Raw genomic sequence first — 17,223 nt, forward strand, 5'->3', positions numbered from 1 at the left:
AAAGAAGCGCCGCTGATGATGACGGATGACGCTTATATGGAAAAATAACAGAGATGCCAGTCTTGTTAGTAATGGGTCTTCGCTAATATCCAAATTAATGAGAAGTTGGCCAATATCCGTGATGATTTAAAACTGTATGCGCAGCAACCGATGTGTTATTTCGCATTTTTCCATCACACATTCAAGCGGATCAAGCGGATGTGGTGTGGTGGTTTCAGGCGTAAGGCTAGCAATCGCTAAGTTTTTGGTACGAATCTTGTTATTTTTTTTTCATTGCCACGACAGCCTACACGGCAGGATTCGCAGCTCCCATTAACGACGGCATGATGAAGCTGCTTCTACCTTCTAGTTTCAAGCGCTTAAACCTGACGCTTCGTTGGAAACTTCTTCGGGTGCACGGATTAGATGTTTCATCACCCATTTCGGCGTCACTTCTGCTTCCGTACTGTTTTAAATAGTTTAAAACCATTTTGAAGACTCGCCAGCATAAGATAATTGACAACGCATGCACGTTAGCCCAAGTTTTCCCTGGATTGTCAACTCTCCTTGGGTTAATAAATGAAAAAATGGCTACTGCGTTAAAAACGTACCCCGGACGGCCTTCCGGCAGTTAACGAGAACATTCGCCATGGCGGACGAAAACATGCGTGTAGGCATGTTTTTGAGTTCTTTTTTCGTTTTATTTATCAATTCCTCTCCAGCTTTCGCGACAAAATTGTTACAGTACATCTTACGCTTCAGGTTTACCCAGAAATACTCAAAGGGACACAGCTAGGGGACGTTGGGCGGGTACGTCGACTTCGATATTCAGCCGCTTCATTTCTTCCAACGATCGCTTCGAGTAGTGGGCCGACGCCAGATCTGGCCAGAACACCGCGTCTTCGCCCTTATGGTATTTCTTGATGAGCGACGCAACTTCCGGTAGGCACTTCGTACTATAAATTTCCCCGTTTACGGCCAGTCCGGAGCGAAAGAGAGGCTTTGACATCTCCTTCTGGCTGGTTGTCAGCCACAACAGCACCTTCTTGGGGAGCTTGGAGTTTGAAATGAACTTTACCTCGGTAGCTCACTTCGTTCGTGGGGGAAGTAAAATACGAAGTGGTCTGCCAGTCGTTGCCATCCAGGGTGAGATAGGTCTCGCCGTCCATCACCACCGCTACGGCGCGATTCGCCGGGAAAATCGTCTAGACCATCTTATTCAGCCGCTGCCGCTGCGTCATTGCCTGCAGCTCCGAGACCAGTAGACGAGACTGCCGCTTCCTGACATGTATGTCCATGTTCGCTAGGTACTTTTTCATTGTTTGGCCGGTTGCACCGACCTCCCGCACCTAGCGCACGCAGCGATATAACCACTTTTCCCTCGGTCTTCCACTTCAGCATCCTTTGGAGCTTCTTGTCGCTCAGGGTCGTCGATCATCCGGAACCGGGCTTTCTTTCGATGCTCTGATTGTTGTCCAATAGTGCCAAGATATTATAGATGCTGGAAGGGGCGTATTCGGCATCCACAAAGGGCCGCACGATGTCCGGACACTTTTGAACGGAGTAGCTTCGCTGTTTTCGCCATCACGGTTAGAGTTCGACTGATAGAACTGTAAAATTTGTTTGCAAGTAAGCTAATATAATTACCTTCCAAGAGAAATTTATCAAACTCAATTAACTGTCTTAATTTTCTTCATCACCATCCGAAAAAGTTCAAAAGTGCCGCGAATTCTGTATCCCGGCGCAGCACCACGCAATTTATCGACTTCAAAGCCGCATATGATAGCGTAAACCGAAAAATTATGGACCAAAAAGCCTTTCCGGGAAAGCTCATCAAACTCATAATGGCTGCAATGGATCTTATTTCATTTTTAGTACCGTATAAGAATTTTGGGTGGACTGTCGAACCCATTTAATTCTCGCAGGAGATTTCGACACCCTCCCAATTGGTTTCAAGGTATGACCACTGGTCAAATAAGCAAGTTATCGTATGTTGCAATCTCGATTGGGAGAGATTGTTATGCTCAATAGGATCGTAGCACTATCCCCACAAATGGGGTGTAAACTAACAGTTGACTGCGAAGTCAGTTAAATATGGTTAAATAAGCGGGATGCCAAATTTCGCTGGAACGATTATTGTCTTTATTACTCGTACTTCCACATTTCGCTAGAAGGTGACATTGTATAAGCAAATAAAGATTCCAATTATTCTGTTTCGGACGTATAAACTTCTATTTAGAAATAATGGGATAGTATAACAAAGGCTTCATTCACAATTAGGTGGAATAGATCTAGCTTTTCTCGTGGAATTGCTTACAAATTGCCTCCCAGTTTGATTCGAGCACAGATAAACAGACATAACACTTATTGATCTATTCTTCGCACACTATAATAGTCGTTTCAAATGTGGTTTTGGTTGTGAATGTCTCCGTACTCGTCAAAGTAGTGCTTTTAAACGAGAGTAGGAAAAGGCCGTTTGCCAAATAATTGATTTACCGAGGGATGCTACTATTGCAAGTGAATATTTGATAATGTCGATGTTAGATGGTGCTAGTGTGCTAGTCACTTGAAATGTGCGCGAAGATATTTTTTGCAGGAGTTACGTATACAAATAGTGTGTTTCGAGTTACGACACTGGTCTATCAAGCCAGTCGGCTTATGTTTGAATCTCAGCTGAAAGAGACTGTGAAAATCGATAGGATCGTAAAACTTTCCTACGCAAAAGGAGAGATGAAGCTCAACAATTTCGGTAAGATGCTTAGAATGCAACAAAATAAAGCAGATTGCCATTGGGAAAGGCATTTGAACTGCTGAAAAGTTCTACTCCTATAAAAAAAATACTCGTTTAGATTCGGTTCTGGTCAATGGCGTTATACTGGTACTGATACGTGATGGAATACAAAACAAATAGAGTGAAAATTAAAAAGCAACCCAATTGCCTAGTTAACTGCCCCGGTAATTAACGAATTCAGTGTGTTACGAGTTGAAGGCCATCTGACAGTAGCAGATGATTTTTAATGCTTCCCGTTTGCAGTCATTCTCCCAGATCTTTTCCATTATTACCTATTAAAATTATCGAAAGTTGAAGCATGCGATCAATGAGAAAGTTCAGCAGAATGCTTCATATTTCGCACGTAGTACGCGAGATAACCAAGATCTATTGCGTGCCTACCGCTACTTATGTTTCACTAGGATCTTTGCTTCGAGCACGACTGGTTCCATTTATCCGCCCATTTACTTTCGTTGTGGAAAATTGTTTTAGACCGCATGATATAAAAGTCGGTGAAATGATAATATCGATCTCGAAATCGCCGGCATCGAATGATTGCTGCTAAAAGGCTTTGTCTTTGCTATTGATCAGTTGATGCGAAACTATACAATCTGATTCTCGTAATTGACGAACTGAGATTTATGATTATATGCAAGTTATTAAGTATCTAGACACTTAAGTATCTGGACAGTCCCAGAAAATGAATCACTTTGATAATTATTTTTAATTTCCGAGAATGATTTCAACAAATTATTTATTGTTATTCATAAAATTTTATTTCCAGAGCAACAATTTCAAACGATTCAGCTAAAAACCTACAAGTTCAAGGTCACTTTAGCTTACGGTTGGTACAAGCTGATAAGAGAATTTCGTACTGATCGTTCCAGTTAAATAATAGTGTTGGAAATATTAAACGTAATTCTTATCAACAGTACAAATATTTCGAATGTTCTGATCAGTCGATCGCGGTAATCCAATCTGAAAGGAAGTTCTTGCAAAAAAATAATATTATTAGTTAACCAGGTAAGTGTCCTCAGTTAAGATGATTACTCAGCACAACAAGTTACTATTAACACATGTCGTCAGTTCTTACGTTAGTGCAAAAAGTGAACATAAAAGATTACAACAAGTTAAATAAATTTATAGCACATAGTTTCCGATAACTCATGAGATTTAAATTACATACTACGTCGTTCACCAGCGTATATTCCTCTGACGAGTATCTTTAAAGCTTGTGATTAGCTTAAATCACTATCAGTGGCGTCAATACAATGTGCAATTGTAAATTGTCACACGACGATGTTTTCCACTGTGAAATTCAATTTCAAAATAGAGTAATTATAATTTCGACTTGTTTATTTCGTTTACTGCGCTGTAAAATATAGTGTTCCACAGAGAAGCTGTATAGCTTGGAAAAATTAAGCAAAACCCTATCTAGACGTGCATGCACAATGTGAATTTTATGTTATAAAATTACATGAACTAACATAACATGAAACTAATTAGGTTGAAGTTGCACAAATATTATTTTCTTTATAATTGCTCTAATAGAACTGAGTAATTCATCTACTCATGTTTCTTATTCCCACGGCCTTCGAAAATACTGTTAGACCAGCGGTACATCGAATGTGATACATTCTCACGACGTTCAATTATAATTGGAGAATATGTTCAAACTGTATCAAGCGTTATTCATGTGCGTAAAAGGTGTGAAAATTTTTCTCATGCAGCTATTAACTCACTATAACTATTGCATTTATAGAATTTTGTTAAATAATTAATTTGAATTGAATTTGTTGAACGATGTGTAAAAAATCAGTAACCGGTTTACTTACATATTTCTTCATGTTTGATGAAAATGAATACGTCTGATACACAAATTAAGCACGATTAATTAAACTGCTTTAATTGTGCAATCGTTTAATCGCTCACTTGATAGAAATCGACATGATAATCATTATGATTATCTTCAATATTTGTAATCCATCAACAATTGTACCAATCTGGATTTACTCCATTATGTTATTGGAAAATTTAAGTCGGATTCAGGTTGTGTTATTTTCACATCAAGTATCATTGAGTTTTCATATTTTTGCTACTTGAGCGGCAGCAACAGCGGAAAAGTAAATAAGAAAAAACGAAAAAACAGTTCAGCCATTTTCAAAACTTAGCCTGAACGAATTTCGGAAAAACGAAATATGAATACAAATACATGAACTAATTGCAATCTTAGAGGATGCTGCCAGTCTCATAGACGAGTTAGCGCGAAATCCTTTTCTTACCAAATACTAATGGTCAACGGTCACGATTCAATTGACGTTGCTGAAAAGTATCCGTTCATTGTTTAATAATTTTCTCACTAGGTACATGCTCACACAATTCTACGACCAGGCCGGTTCTGTTAGTGAAATCACATGCGGTGAACATGAACACGCAAAGCCCATCAATCGTCTAAAATAATGACTGATTGGAAAGCACCGATTGGGGCAGTGTCTGACATGTTACAAGACTATAATTTCCTGGATCAGATAAAATGATTCTATTATTACACACCCGTGTGTACTTTTAGCCGAATCATATTCAAATGGGATAATATATCATTCAGTCAGTTGTCAACAAATTTATGAGTCTTTCATTATACTACAATCTTTTATCGACTGGTAGTTCACTCAATGGAATTTCTTTCGGCTTTGCAGTCTTAAAGAGCAGAAAACGGTGTTTTTCTCTTTCACCAACGTTTCAAATAATTAAATTTGTATTCTTTATCAAGGCTCTAAAATAATCAAACCCAGCAAACCAGATATCGTATATTCACGTCGAGATTTAATCTTATATAAATGGATATCACATCGGACTCGTATAAATGTACACATGTTGTAAGCACATTGTGTAAATTTTATCGTATGTAATGCACACGATGATTGATATACGAATTAATAGTAAAAATCGTAAATAGGTCGAAAGATAATCGGGTTATGCTAAGCGAATATCGCATATGACGATTTCTTAGATTTAGTTACCAACAATGGCTCTCATGAAGATGTAATCGTATTTAATTACAGTTTTCATCGGATTATGTTGTGCAAAATGTGTTATATGACCTCGTTTTAGATTTATATACAAGCAGTGATAATCATGAGACTCTAGGTGCATTAAAATATGATTTGCATCCAAACACGTTCAAATTTGTTGTTGTTTCTTTACAACAAAAACAACAAAATAGAGAGATTTCAAGGATACGTTCTTAATGCAGATTTGTCAACCAAAAAAATTAACGGTTTCTTCGCTTTTTTTCTTTTGTTAAAATTGAACTTATTTTTATTGTGGCGGAATATTCAAAATACTATTTACTGGTTTGAAAAACTTTTACAATTACCTTTTGAACTATTTTAAAAATGTTAATAATTCAAATAAGCCCGCCTCAATATTAAGCAGCAAGCATATAATGATTATGACATACTGACAAGACAATAAAAGGTCTTTTTGAAAAAGCACTCTTTGAGGAGTTTGATTGTTTTTTGGCGTATTAAAACCACGCAACGTAACGTTTTAAAAATTAAAAATGTTAAAAATAGGAACTCATAATTTTTTAGATATTTCTCTGATAGGTAAGTGAACGAACGGAAATCTTAAAATTTACCAAGGAGAGTATTTCTCAGAACTGGGCAAGCCTAGATTATGTTCCATTCCGCTAATCTAAATGCCTTAATATCAGTGCAATTTATGGCTTTTCAAAAGAAATGCAAATGTTAAGTGGAATTGGAAAAAGACATTCAGCATTAAACTGGTACAGTAAAAAATAATGTTTGATGCTTATTGTTGTAAGCAATTTTGAGCTGTCCTATAGCATCTAAATGTTCAGCATTCTGTTTTAAATAACTTTTAATTTCTTTTTAAGAGCTTCTGAAATAACAGACAATATTTTTGTACTTGAGCTTTAATAATGTTATCTCCATGTAATCAAATATGAATATGCATATAACGTATTCTAATGTATATTTAGAACAATCTGTACCACGGAATGCTAACAAAGATACTGCATATCATTCCATGAAGTCAGCATTATCATTAAAATAAACGATCAAATGCAAACTTTACGACACTGTAATTCAGTCACAATTGACACAAACTCGTATGTCGGATGAGAATCAATCAAATCCGTACATACATGTTCAGTGCATCAGATAAGATCTCATTGCTTACATGTACGATGACTTCGTTTAAGATGTGCAAAAATATCATTGAGGTACTGATGTACCAGTAGCTTAAAGGTAATGAACAAATACTGCGGTACGGGTGATTCTTGGTTCTAAACCAGGTGAGTACAGCTTGTTTTAAATGATATAGACAAAAAAGATAAATATTGTGACAGATCGGTCGGTAATATCTCTGGAAGCTTAGGTATGAAAAAAAGCTTTCAGCAAAGCTTTTTTATTTTTTTGTCTCATTAACTTTCAGAGCGAATAAGTGGCTATAAATAGCCTGCTCTGTATGCAATTTTTGACACTTGCCATTTACCACATGGTGGAAAGGCGAAGGGTAGAGTAGAAATATAATCGTAATTGTGTCGAAATGCAATCCAGTCAATCGGCTCAGTCGCATAAACTGTTTTGTTTTGTCGGCATTTCAATTATTCTGAAGAACTAAATCATGTAGATCGCCTCCACTTTTGCATGTATATGCCGTTTCTGCGCATGATATATGATTTGATAGACCTTATATGCTGACGTTTATCTCTTTTAGAATTAAGTTATACAGACCAAAATGTTTGCTGGGAAATTATCAAAGCATTTTTCAATTTGTTCTTACAAAATTAATATAATTTCATTATAGATTGAGTAATTTCAAAACAACAGTTTCGATTTTTTCGATTATTTTCTACATATCACTGTACCAACAAAGAACTTATGTGCTGAAAAATTAAATATGATTATGATTTTAAAATTTATAATTGACTGTTTGTTCACCTTTTTGAAAAATATCATTTCTTTTCGAATTCCAACTGCATTGCTTTATTGATGTTGGGTACAATGCTAATTTAATCTAAAATTATAGTACAAAAAATCATGTCATCAAGTTTCATGTCATTACAGTAAAGTTTTGCAGAAGCTGTATTGTGTCTGCAATCAGTTTCACAGTAACGGGAATTCCTACCTGAAACAATATTATTAGACAGTTGATTACTTCCGAGAATGGACTAGAAGTTCTATTTGTGCAACACTCATCAAATGAGAAAGAACATACACAGTGACTAAATATTTTACACAGCCGCAAACACATTTCGAACTTAATTCGTAAACCAGGTATAAAATTGTAAAAATTATTGTGGTCAGAGTTGGAACGCACAGTTTGATTTGAATTTGCTTTTTCGACTGTACCGTCTCATTCAATCATAATTTCAAAAAGTAATGTAGGAATCACTCTTAGAGATGCACTACCCTCACGGAATAATCTAAATAAAATGCATATTTTTATCGTTCAGAACTATAAAATATTAAACTAAAAATGTAACTTGGAAATATTTTTTTACTATTGTGCATTTGAACCACAATTTTGCTGATCGTTTCGTATCGGAGCGAAGAGAATCCTCAGGCCACGAGCCACTAAGTTGCTATAGGATTTATTTCTAATTTCCGTTGTAGTAAGTAAAGCCATTCTAATTTTCATCATTTGTTGGATTGATTTAATGAATACCCCAAAAGTTCTTGTGCTGATTTGACTAAAACACACTTACCTTCCGATATGTGAACTTTGAAATCACTGAAAAGCGATTATTAAAACATTTTATTCAAATTACGCAACTGATTTTACATCTTAAATTCGTCGTACCGTTTAAAAATCCATCCATTAAAATTTTTCATCGTCCGAACTAAAAATCACAACAATGCTTACGAAGCTAACGCGCATGCATTTGTGTAGGACGCGATGACAAATGTTATTCTGCAAAATTTCTGCAGGTCAGGCAAGTTTTCCTGGCTGTAGAATAACGACAATGCTTTGCGTGAGTTATTTTCATTTATGAATGACGGAAATTAAAACGATTAGTCGACATTTTCTTCTTCGTTGCACGAAAAATCGTAGGAAATTTGGCTGGTAGGACTTATTTAATGGTAAAAAGCGTTTAATTTAATGGTTTAATGGTTTAATGGTAAAAAGCGACAACAAACTAAAATATTTGGGAATCACTAGTTTTGCATTGTGTGTCATAAAAATGCTGATATTTTTAATAATTTGTGTTGGATAGAACGAGAATAGGCAATTACGACAAAGCAGCAACATACCCTATATCAAAATTGTGGACTTTTTTGTATCACAATTGAATGTCATCACTGTGGAGTAACTATGGTTTCAACAACACGGCAAAACATGCCATACCGCGCGTGCATAAACTAATTTTTTGAAACGTTTGGCGACCGAAAAATTTCGCGTTATGGACCTGTAAGTTGGCCTCCAAGATCATACGATTTAAGGCTGTTGGATTATTTTTTCTGTTGGGGAGCAACGTGAAGCTTTTGGCTTACGCCGCTGAGCTGCATACGATTGACGCCTTGGAAGACATTGGAACATTTGCCACGTTATTAATAATACACTGCCACGATTGCAGTACAAAGCTCTATACCTTAATTTGGACACTATTCGCATTGACGAAGGAAATTCAAGCATATTCGGATTCCCGTAAGGAATCAATAGTAGAGCCACTGTGATTTCCATTTATTAACTTATGATCTATATCATAAGTTGATTACATCAGTGTCTTACCTCGGGATCAGGGATGGAAAAAAATCGCTTCTAGCGATCAAGATCATAGAAGCGATCAGATTCATTGACATCACTACTTGTAAGCGACAAATACTTTGTCGCGATCCGTACAGGTTATGACAAACCTCATGTCAGATCATGTTCATTGCATGATTGCGTTGCGAAATATAACAGATACAGACAATGGGTTGTGTGCATCGTATGAATCAAATACAAACAACATGTGTGACCTTTTTTCTCGCAGCTAGGTAAGATGTAACACTGTGATCGACTGCTAAGACTGTTTAGAGAACAAAATCTTGTGGTCAACGCTAAAGATTCACTGTTTGTCATGATCCGTACGGATCGTGATCTGTGCGTGTGGCGATAACTCACAGATTTTATCAAAATCACTGATCTTCCATCCCTGCTCGGGATACCAAAACAAAAAGCATACAACACATTGTAAAATGGAAGTCCTGTAACTGGATCTTCAAACAGTTTTCCAAATAAATCGGTTTTGTAGATAATAAAGCTTGCTTCGTTTAGAATTGCAACACACTTTTGCTCATATTGTGGCGCCCTTGGTGAACGGATTTGGAAGTTCTTGGCGCCCACGTGTCAGAAATTTTGTTAGTTTCACCTATGTATTTTTGACATTCAGCAAAACGACTGTATTTTGTAAACAAATAACATGGAAGCCGAAAAAAGGGGAAAAATTGTGCACAGTTATTTGCAAAATCCATTGTGGTCTGCATCTAGGCTAGCTAAACAGCTGAAATTGCCCAGAAATACCGTATCCGTACCGCGCGTTATCAAACGGTACCTACAAGGAAACATTGACGACGATTCGGAAGCCTCAAACTAATCATCGGAGTGAAACTGTCGACCGGAAACTGCGTGGTAAGATTTTGAAGACTATCAAGAGGAATCCCAATCTGTCGGACCAAGATTTGGCTAGAAAATTCGGTGTTGCCCATGGTACCGTGAGGAGAATTCGACTTCGGGAAGGAATCAATTCGTATCGAGCAAGCAAACAGCCAAATCGAACCTTAAAACAGAATAATGTGGCCAAAATCCGTGCTCGAAAGCTATACGACCGGGTGCTAACCAAGTTCGACGGGTGTCTTTTGCAGGACGATGAAACCTATATCAAGGCTGACATCGGGCAAGTGTCAGGTCAAACATTTTACTTGGTAACGGCTCGGGGGGATGTTACAAGCATATTTAAATTTGATTTTGCCGACAAATTTGCACGAAAATTTATGATTTCGCAGGGATTTGCAGCTATGGCAGAAAAACAAAAGTTTTCGTTGCAAATAAGACAATGACGTCGGAACTGTACCAAACGAAATGTCTCCAAAAACGAATTTTGCCGTTCATTCTATCCCACCACCATCCCGTGATGTTTTGGTCAGATTTGGCAAGCTGTCATTACAGCAAAGTCGTTCAAGAATGGTATGCAGAGAAAGGGGTTCAGTTTGTTCCGAAAGACCTTAACCCACCCAATTACCACCAGTTCCGCCCTATTGAGAAATACTGGACAAGAGGGCAAGAGGAGTCTCAACGCAAAGGGAAAAGTTGTCAAAGACATCAATCAAATGAAGACCTGGTGGAATAAGATAAGCCAAAACGATGGACGAAGAAAGTGTGCGCTGCCTAATGAGCCATATTACAGGAAAAGTTCGAGAATTCCTTCGAAACCGTTTCTTAAAAGTATGAAGAAAATGCTACATTTGTCTAAGAAAAGATCGTGAATTCAATAATAAATAACTGAAATACACGCAATTGTTTTTGTTTCGATGCTATCTGAAGCAAACTTTACACAGGAGGACCACTAGCTAGCACCGCAGAATGATATAACCTTGACGAAAACTTCCCACACCACTCGCTCGGTTACTTGAACAACTGCCCAAAGAATTTAGCTTTATATATAGTAAGCGTTGCAAGATACAGCAAATACAAGAATGTTACGTATGAATTTGCACCACGTAACGAAAAAATTGTGGGAGAAAATTCCTTCACCGTAAAGAAGTTGATCTACAAGTTTGTTGAAGACACCAAATATCTGCAAGCCCAGGAACACGAGATATTCCATGTTGGAGTCGTAATTTAAAAAAAGGAAAGCCTAGGTTCTCCATTCCGTTATCGAAACTTTACCTTCTGTTTTTTATACGAAAGACTTCGCAACCAGCTGTTAGAGTACAGGACAATTGCAGGGCCGGTTGCTACGGTCCTATTGACTCTAACAGCCGAGATTCTAACATACGACGACTGGCTTATTAGACCAGCATCGTACCTCGAGGCCAACTGGGAGTCGTAATTCTATTAGCGTTAATATACACATAGTTTCGTATTCGCATACAGAAGAAGGCACTAAGCTGAGTGTCAGCACTAGAGTAGTCTTGCCAACCATGAGCGTCTCCTGATGACTGTACATAAATTCCTCACTCTAGTGAGCGCCTGCACTACAGGTTATGAGCGGCTCACGCAGCGTCTGAACCAAAACTGGTGTCCAAGCACTAAAGAAGTTTCAACTTTTAACTCATCAATGCTGTTACATGGCTTCTTGTTGGTATACAGCCATTGCACGATTCTTCACTGGATTGAGATTCGGACTGGGGGCTGATTATCTCAATTTTACGGGTGGTAAACAAACCGCTGTGATGAATACTAGCGTTGCTTGGTGAAACACTAATTTTTGTAATATACAATAAATACACGAACTCATCTACCACTTCTAATACGTCGCCACTAACAGTTACAGTGCGTGAGGAGGGCGAGGTTGTCTGCTATGAGCCTCTTCTTTTCGTGTATTTTCGACATATGCGCACAAAACATATCACTCGCTCCAATGTAACTCTAATCAGTCAAATCAGTTTGTTCGCAAAACCGTGCTCATGCATAATCGGTCATAGCTGGTCTCGATCGACTGTATCGTATGCTGCTTTGAAGTCAATAAAGGTGTAATGTGTGGGTGTCCCAGCTAGCACCAACTCGTATATCAATGTTCGAAAATTATAGTAAATATCTCGTAACAAATTCGGAATAGGTAATAATGCTTAATAAACTTAGTCGAACTCGATTTTCAATCGTATATAATGATAATAACTGACATATATACGATTAAACTTAAACAGAATTGTATAGCATTACGGAGCAAGTCGCGCTAAATCGGATATTATCGTATAAAAATACTTATATAGTCGGAACGCTTATAATTATTCCTAATCACGTATATCGCCTCCAAAATAGTACGAACATACCAATGTGCGCATTAATTACGATTTATTAGCATGCATATCTGTTCATAATGCTGATTTTTATCTTCTATATACACATGAAAATGTTGGCTTGAGTGTTGTACTTCCGACATATCTGCAATATCAGTCGGATGGTAAAAATTTGATCCGCAGTAACGCGAGCTCCAATGAAGCCCGCCTGATAATTCCCTAGAAAACTTTGTGCTATCGGTGACAGCCGGGATAACAGGAGATTACCTTGTGGGCAACGTTTACTAGAGTTATGCCACGATAGTTGCAGTAATTGGACTGATCAGCATTTTTTTAGAAGGGACACACAACTCCATCCACCCATTCCTTCAGTAGCAACTCCTACTTCCAAATAATGACACTAACCCAGTGTAGAGTCGTTGCCAACAACCCTAGTAACAATTTTAGTTTTATTAAACTCTTCAAATGGTTTTTAATACCAAGCATATGAAACTGCTAATTAGCGTTTCTCACAACCTTCTGACGGCAGCTATAAATCTGTGATACTGCCAAGTGACCCATTATTTAGAAGGTTGTAAAGTAAGGTTATAAAAATAGTCTAATTACACTCTGCTGAAAGGAGGAATAATGTTCTACAAAGCAATAAAGCATTAGGCCAAATAAAAAAGCTAAATCAGCCAGGCCTTGAAAATATATGGCCGTGAGTAGAAGAGTTAAAACTTTACTAACCGATCATCCTGATCGGTTCAGTTTACAGCGATCATAATAAAATATCCGCAAAAATATATTATAAATTTTCAGCAGGTTACCTTGTTGCGCAGCATATGCGCGCTAAACTAAACGGGATGCCGCAAAAATATTCAACTGTTCCCAACAGTACATCTGCAAAACATTGAAAAGTGTCGGAATAAAATGCCGAAAGAAGACAAGAGCCCCGGAATATACTGAGGGACAGATTCCGACGCTGAAATCCCAATGCCGCTGGTTGATAAAAAATTATGCCGGAAAATGGTTTGTTCTAAACGACGAAAGTTACTTCCCTCTTTCGAAGACGCACATTCCCGGAAATGATCGATACTATTCCATGGATAGTTCTACTACATCTCCGAACATAAAATACAAATTTAAACATAAGTTTGAACAGAAAGGGATGCTGTTCATTGCCATTTCCGAGAAAAGTATTTCTATGCCATGGTTCAAGCCCTCTGGTTTGGCTACCAATCAAGATGTGTACCAGAACGAATGATTGAAGAAAATGTTGTTCCCGTTTCTACAAAAATATAATGCAAATGGACAATACGTCAAAAAAACACAATCGTTCCTAAATATTCATTCAACCCCATTTGTACCCAAAAATCACAACCCAACAAAACTGCCTCAGTGTCGCCCAATCGAAATTTTTTTCGGGATTTTGAGCTGTTTGATTAAGAAAAATAACTGGAAGCCACGAATTGCAAACTTTTCATTGGTATTCAGCAAACATTTCATTACATTTTTACGTCACCACTTCTACCTAGTACCTTTCCGTCAGGGGGGGCACTAGCTAAAATAAGTTACAATGTACTGCTAAGTTACTAATAATGGAACAGTTTCACTAATGGTTTCATAATATTGCATAGGATATTGCACATCATATTACATAACATTAAATAAACAACTACTGTTTATAAAATCGCTCTACCATTCCGCTTTTATAACGCTAAATGCGATCCCGGCGCAAACAATACTGCGATCTGTACAAACTTGACCTTAAAAATGCATCACTTCCAGCTTACATAGGTATAAAAAAGCTCAATAAAATTTTAACTTCCACGCTTCTAGCGCATACAGCAATTGCATTCAATGCAACATGATACGGAATGAAAAACATTCACATACCTTGTTCATGAAACATTGCCGCATAAACGCCGACACATTGCAGCATATCATTGTATATATCAGTATACTAGGGTGGGTTCAACTGCCGAGAGATCAAAATATTACTACCAGGCACATCTACGGTGTACCACAGATTCTATCAGAGACCTTTTACTGAGATCAGTTTCATCGCCGCCGGTCGTATGCAGCATGATGAAACGCCAGCCGTCGTTCGTTCAGTACAGTTAAACTGAATTAATTAACCCACCCTAACGTAGCAGCAGCAGACACACTAATTCGAATGTACAAGACTAGCTACTTAACAACAAGTTAATCCAGTCTGCCAAGTGCGTATGGCGCGACTCCACCACGATAAGACCTTGCAAATTTCATAGCCCTTAAACTTGACTTAGTGTCGGCAGTATGATTGCCAGCCATCACAGCTTGGGGGTAAACAGATAACCTTAGCAAAACACATTCACTGCCCTTTTTTCGCTAAAGATTTTTCACTAACCTTATCACTGTTCTTTCAAACATTTTGTACGTTTCGTTAGGAACACTCCCAAATTATAACACAATGCCGCAAGCAGATTCCGTTTTTCAATCACGCTCCGACGGTATCTCCGCCGAAGGGGTCAGAGATCAATACGCCGACGGGAAGGCTGCCCGAGTATGGGAGATCTTCATCGGCGACAAGAAGAGTCGAACCGAAAATTATAGAAACTTTTTGGTGGAAAAGTTGCGCGACAATGGATGCAAACGAATTCTGGATGTGGCCTGCGGAACGGGCGTCGACTCAATCATGCTCCTGGAAGAGGGATTCGAGGTTGTTTCAATTGATGCATCGGACAAAATGTTGAAGTATGCCCTGAAGGAACGCTGGAACCGGAGAAAGGAACCAACGTTCGACAATTGGAGTAAGTATACCGCGTGGTTGACGTCGCAACTATGCAATTACTGACCCCGACCCAAATGCCGTGTTTACGTGCTCATAGTCTAATTAATAATAACTACCACAATTGATGACTACGGCATTCTAGTGACCCTTACTACTTATCTGAGGCTATACATCTCAGTACTTGCGATCAAGTACAGTAATTTGCTCCCAGTTTTCCTGAAAACTATTTGTCAAAATCATTCTCGAATAATGAACCGTTTCTTTTGACGTACGTGTACGCAGTAATTGAGGAAGCTAACTGGCTAACGTTATATGACGATATCCAGCCCATCATTGGCGAGGGCTTTGATGCGGTCATGTGCCTGGGAAATTCCTTTGCTCATCTACTGGACAACTATGGCGATCAGCGTGAGCAAATTCAGGCAATCCGAAACTTTGAGAGATGTGTTAAACCCGGCGGCTTGCTGTTGATTGATCATCGCAATTACGACAATATAATGGACACCGGAGCAACCCCTGCCAAATGCATTTATTACAATGTAAGTTTTGTTTACCAACAACGTTCCGTACGTTTTAAGCTTTATTTTTCATGCCATTACAGAGCAGCCATACGGCGGATATCAAAACGTCAGTACTATATGTTGCCGCCAAACCGGCGCTGGTCACATTGGATTACGTTATAAGCACCGGCAGCGGGGATGCTAGTGAGTTCCGGTTATCGTATTATCCGCACAAGTTGACCGTATTCGAGAATATACTTAAAACCATTTTTGACGGAAGCAAATCTCATGAAATCTTCGGAGATTTCAAACAAATCGATAATGTTAGCAATCCTGCCTTCTACCTTCACGTCGTGAAAAAGGCCGAGTGACTTATGGCTGCTCGGCTGTCGTAAAATGTGAATATATGTCATCGGTGCAGAAATAGTACACGTCTTGGAATGTAATCGCCTATTTATGGAAAATAAACGTTGACATTGATTTTTTAATTGCATTATATTTGCCTGCCGCTACTCTTACAAGTTAAGTCTGTTTCTACCAGCCACAAGTGTAACCAGAAGCTGGCTACCAGTGTTACACTGCTTCATAATACATGTGCAGAAACAGCTATCAAATGACAACTCACCATGTAAGTAGTCTGTAAGGCTCAGGATAAAAATATATTCTACAAGACTGTGCAGTTTATGGAGCCGCAAACACGAAGCTTAGCTTATAATTGTAGGTTATGAAGCTTACATTGGTTTACATTGAATGAAATTAAAATAGTTAAGCTCTCACCGGCTGCATAGAGTATAGACCGGAAATTTAATTGTCCAGTCATTTGATATGCCGTGGTAAAATTTAATTATTGTGCGTTAAAGCTGTATTCATGCATGCTAATATTTTAAATTAAGTATATTGAAGGAATGTGCAGAATTTCTAACTGTTGTTTTGGTTTTTCTCCACAAAACCAGCTAAAAAAAAAGTCAGGAAATTTTTATTTTACTAAACAAACACATGAATGAGCCTATTTGCCTACATAAATAGAGGCGTTAGCCTTCCTGCCTAAAATAAACCCGTAAAGAGTTAACTTTTTCCGACATATATTAAAACAGCCTCATTTGTATAAAAACCCCGCTACTGTTGATTTTAGCTAAATTATGTTTGAAAAAAGTATGAAGTTTTGTACCTAAGGACACGAACGAGGGACTTACATAGGACTACGAATGCAGATTCAATTCGACAAAACTTGACATTTTGCAAATGTTT

At 38.0% G+C, this 17,223-nt stretch overlaps 1 protein-coding gene across 1 annotated transcript; it reads left to right on the forward strand.

The window, feature by feature from the left end:
- Positions 1–3,701: 3,701 nt before the first annotated feature.
- Positions 3,702–16,444, forward strand: LOC128743247 (glycine N-methyltransferase). The gene is made up of 4 exons (XM_053839791.1): positions 3,702–3,772; positions 15,132–15,494; positions 15,758–16,014; positions 16,077–16,444. The coding sequence occupies exons 2-4, from the start codon at positions 15,155–15,157 to the stop codon at positions 16,344–16,346; spliced, it is 867 nt and encodes a 288-aa protein (XP_053695766.1). The 5' UTR covers positions 3,702–3,772; positions 15,132–15,154; the 3' UTR covers positions 16,347–16,444.
- Positions 16,445–17,223: the final 779 nt, after the last annotated feature.

This window comes from Sabethes cyaneus, chromosome 3 (assembly GCF_943734655.1).
Source record: "Sabethes cyaneus chromosome 3, idSabCyanKW18_F2, whole genome shotgun sequence".
In the NCBI taxonomy this organism is placed as follows: domain Eukaryota; kingdom Metazoa; phylum Arthropoda; class Insecta; order Diptera; family Culicidae; genus Sabethes; species Sabethes cyaneus.

Excerpts from the sequence above, each read along its gene's own strand:
- LOC128743247 (XM_053839791.1), top strand. The coding sequence starts at position 15,155 with ATGCCGCAAGCAGATTCCGTTTTTCAATCACGCTCCGACGGTATCTCC. Across the intron at positions 15,495-15,757 it reads ACCAACGTTCGACAATTGGA|TAATTGAGGAAGCTAACTGG; the intron begins GTAAGTATACCG and ends ACGTGTACGCAG. Across the intron at positions 16,015-16,076 it reads CCAAATGCATTTATTACAAT|AGCAGCCATACGGCGGATAT; the intron begins GTAAGTTTTGTT and ends ATGCCATTACAG.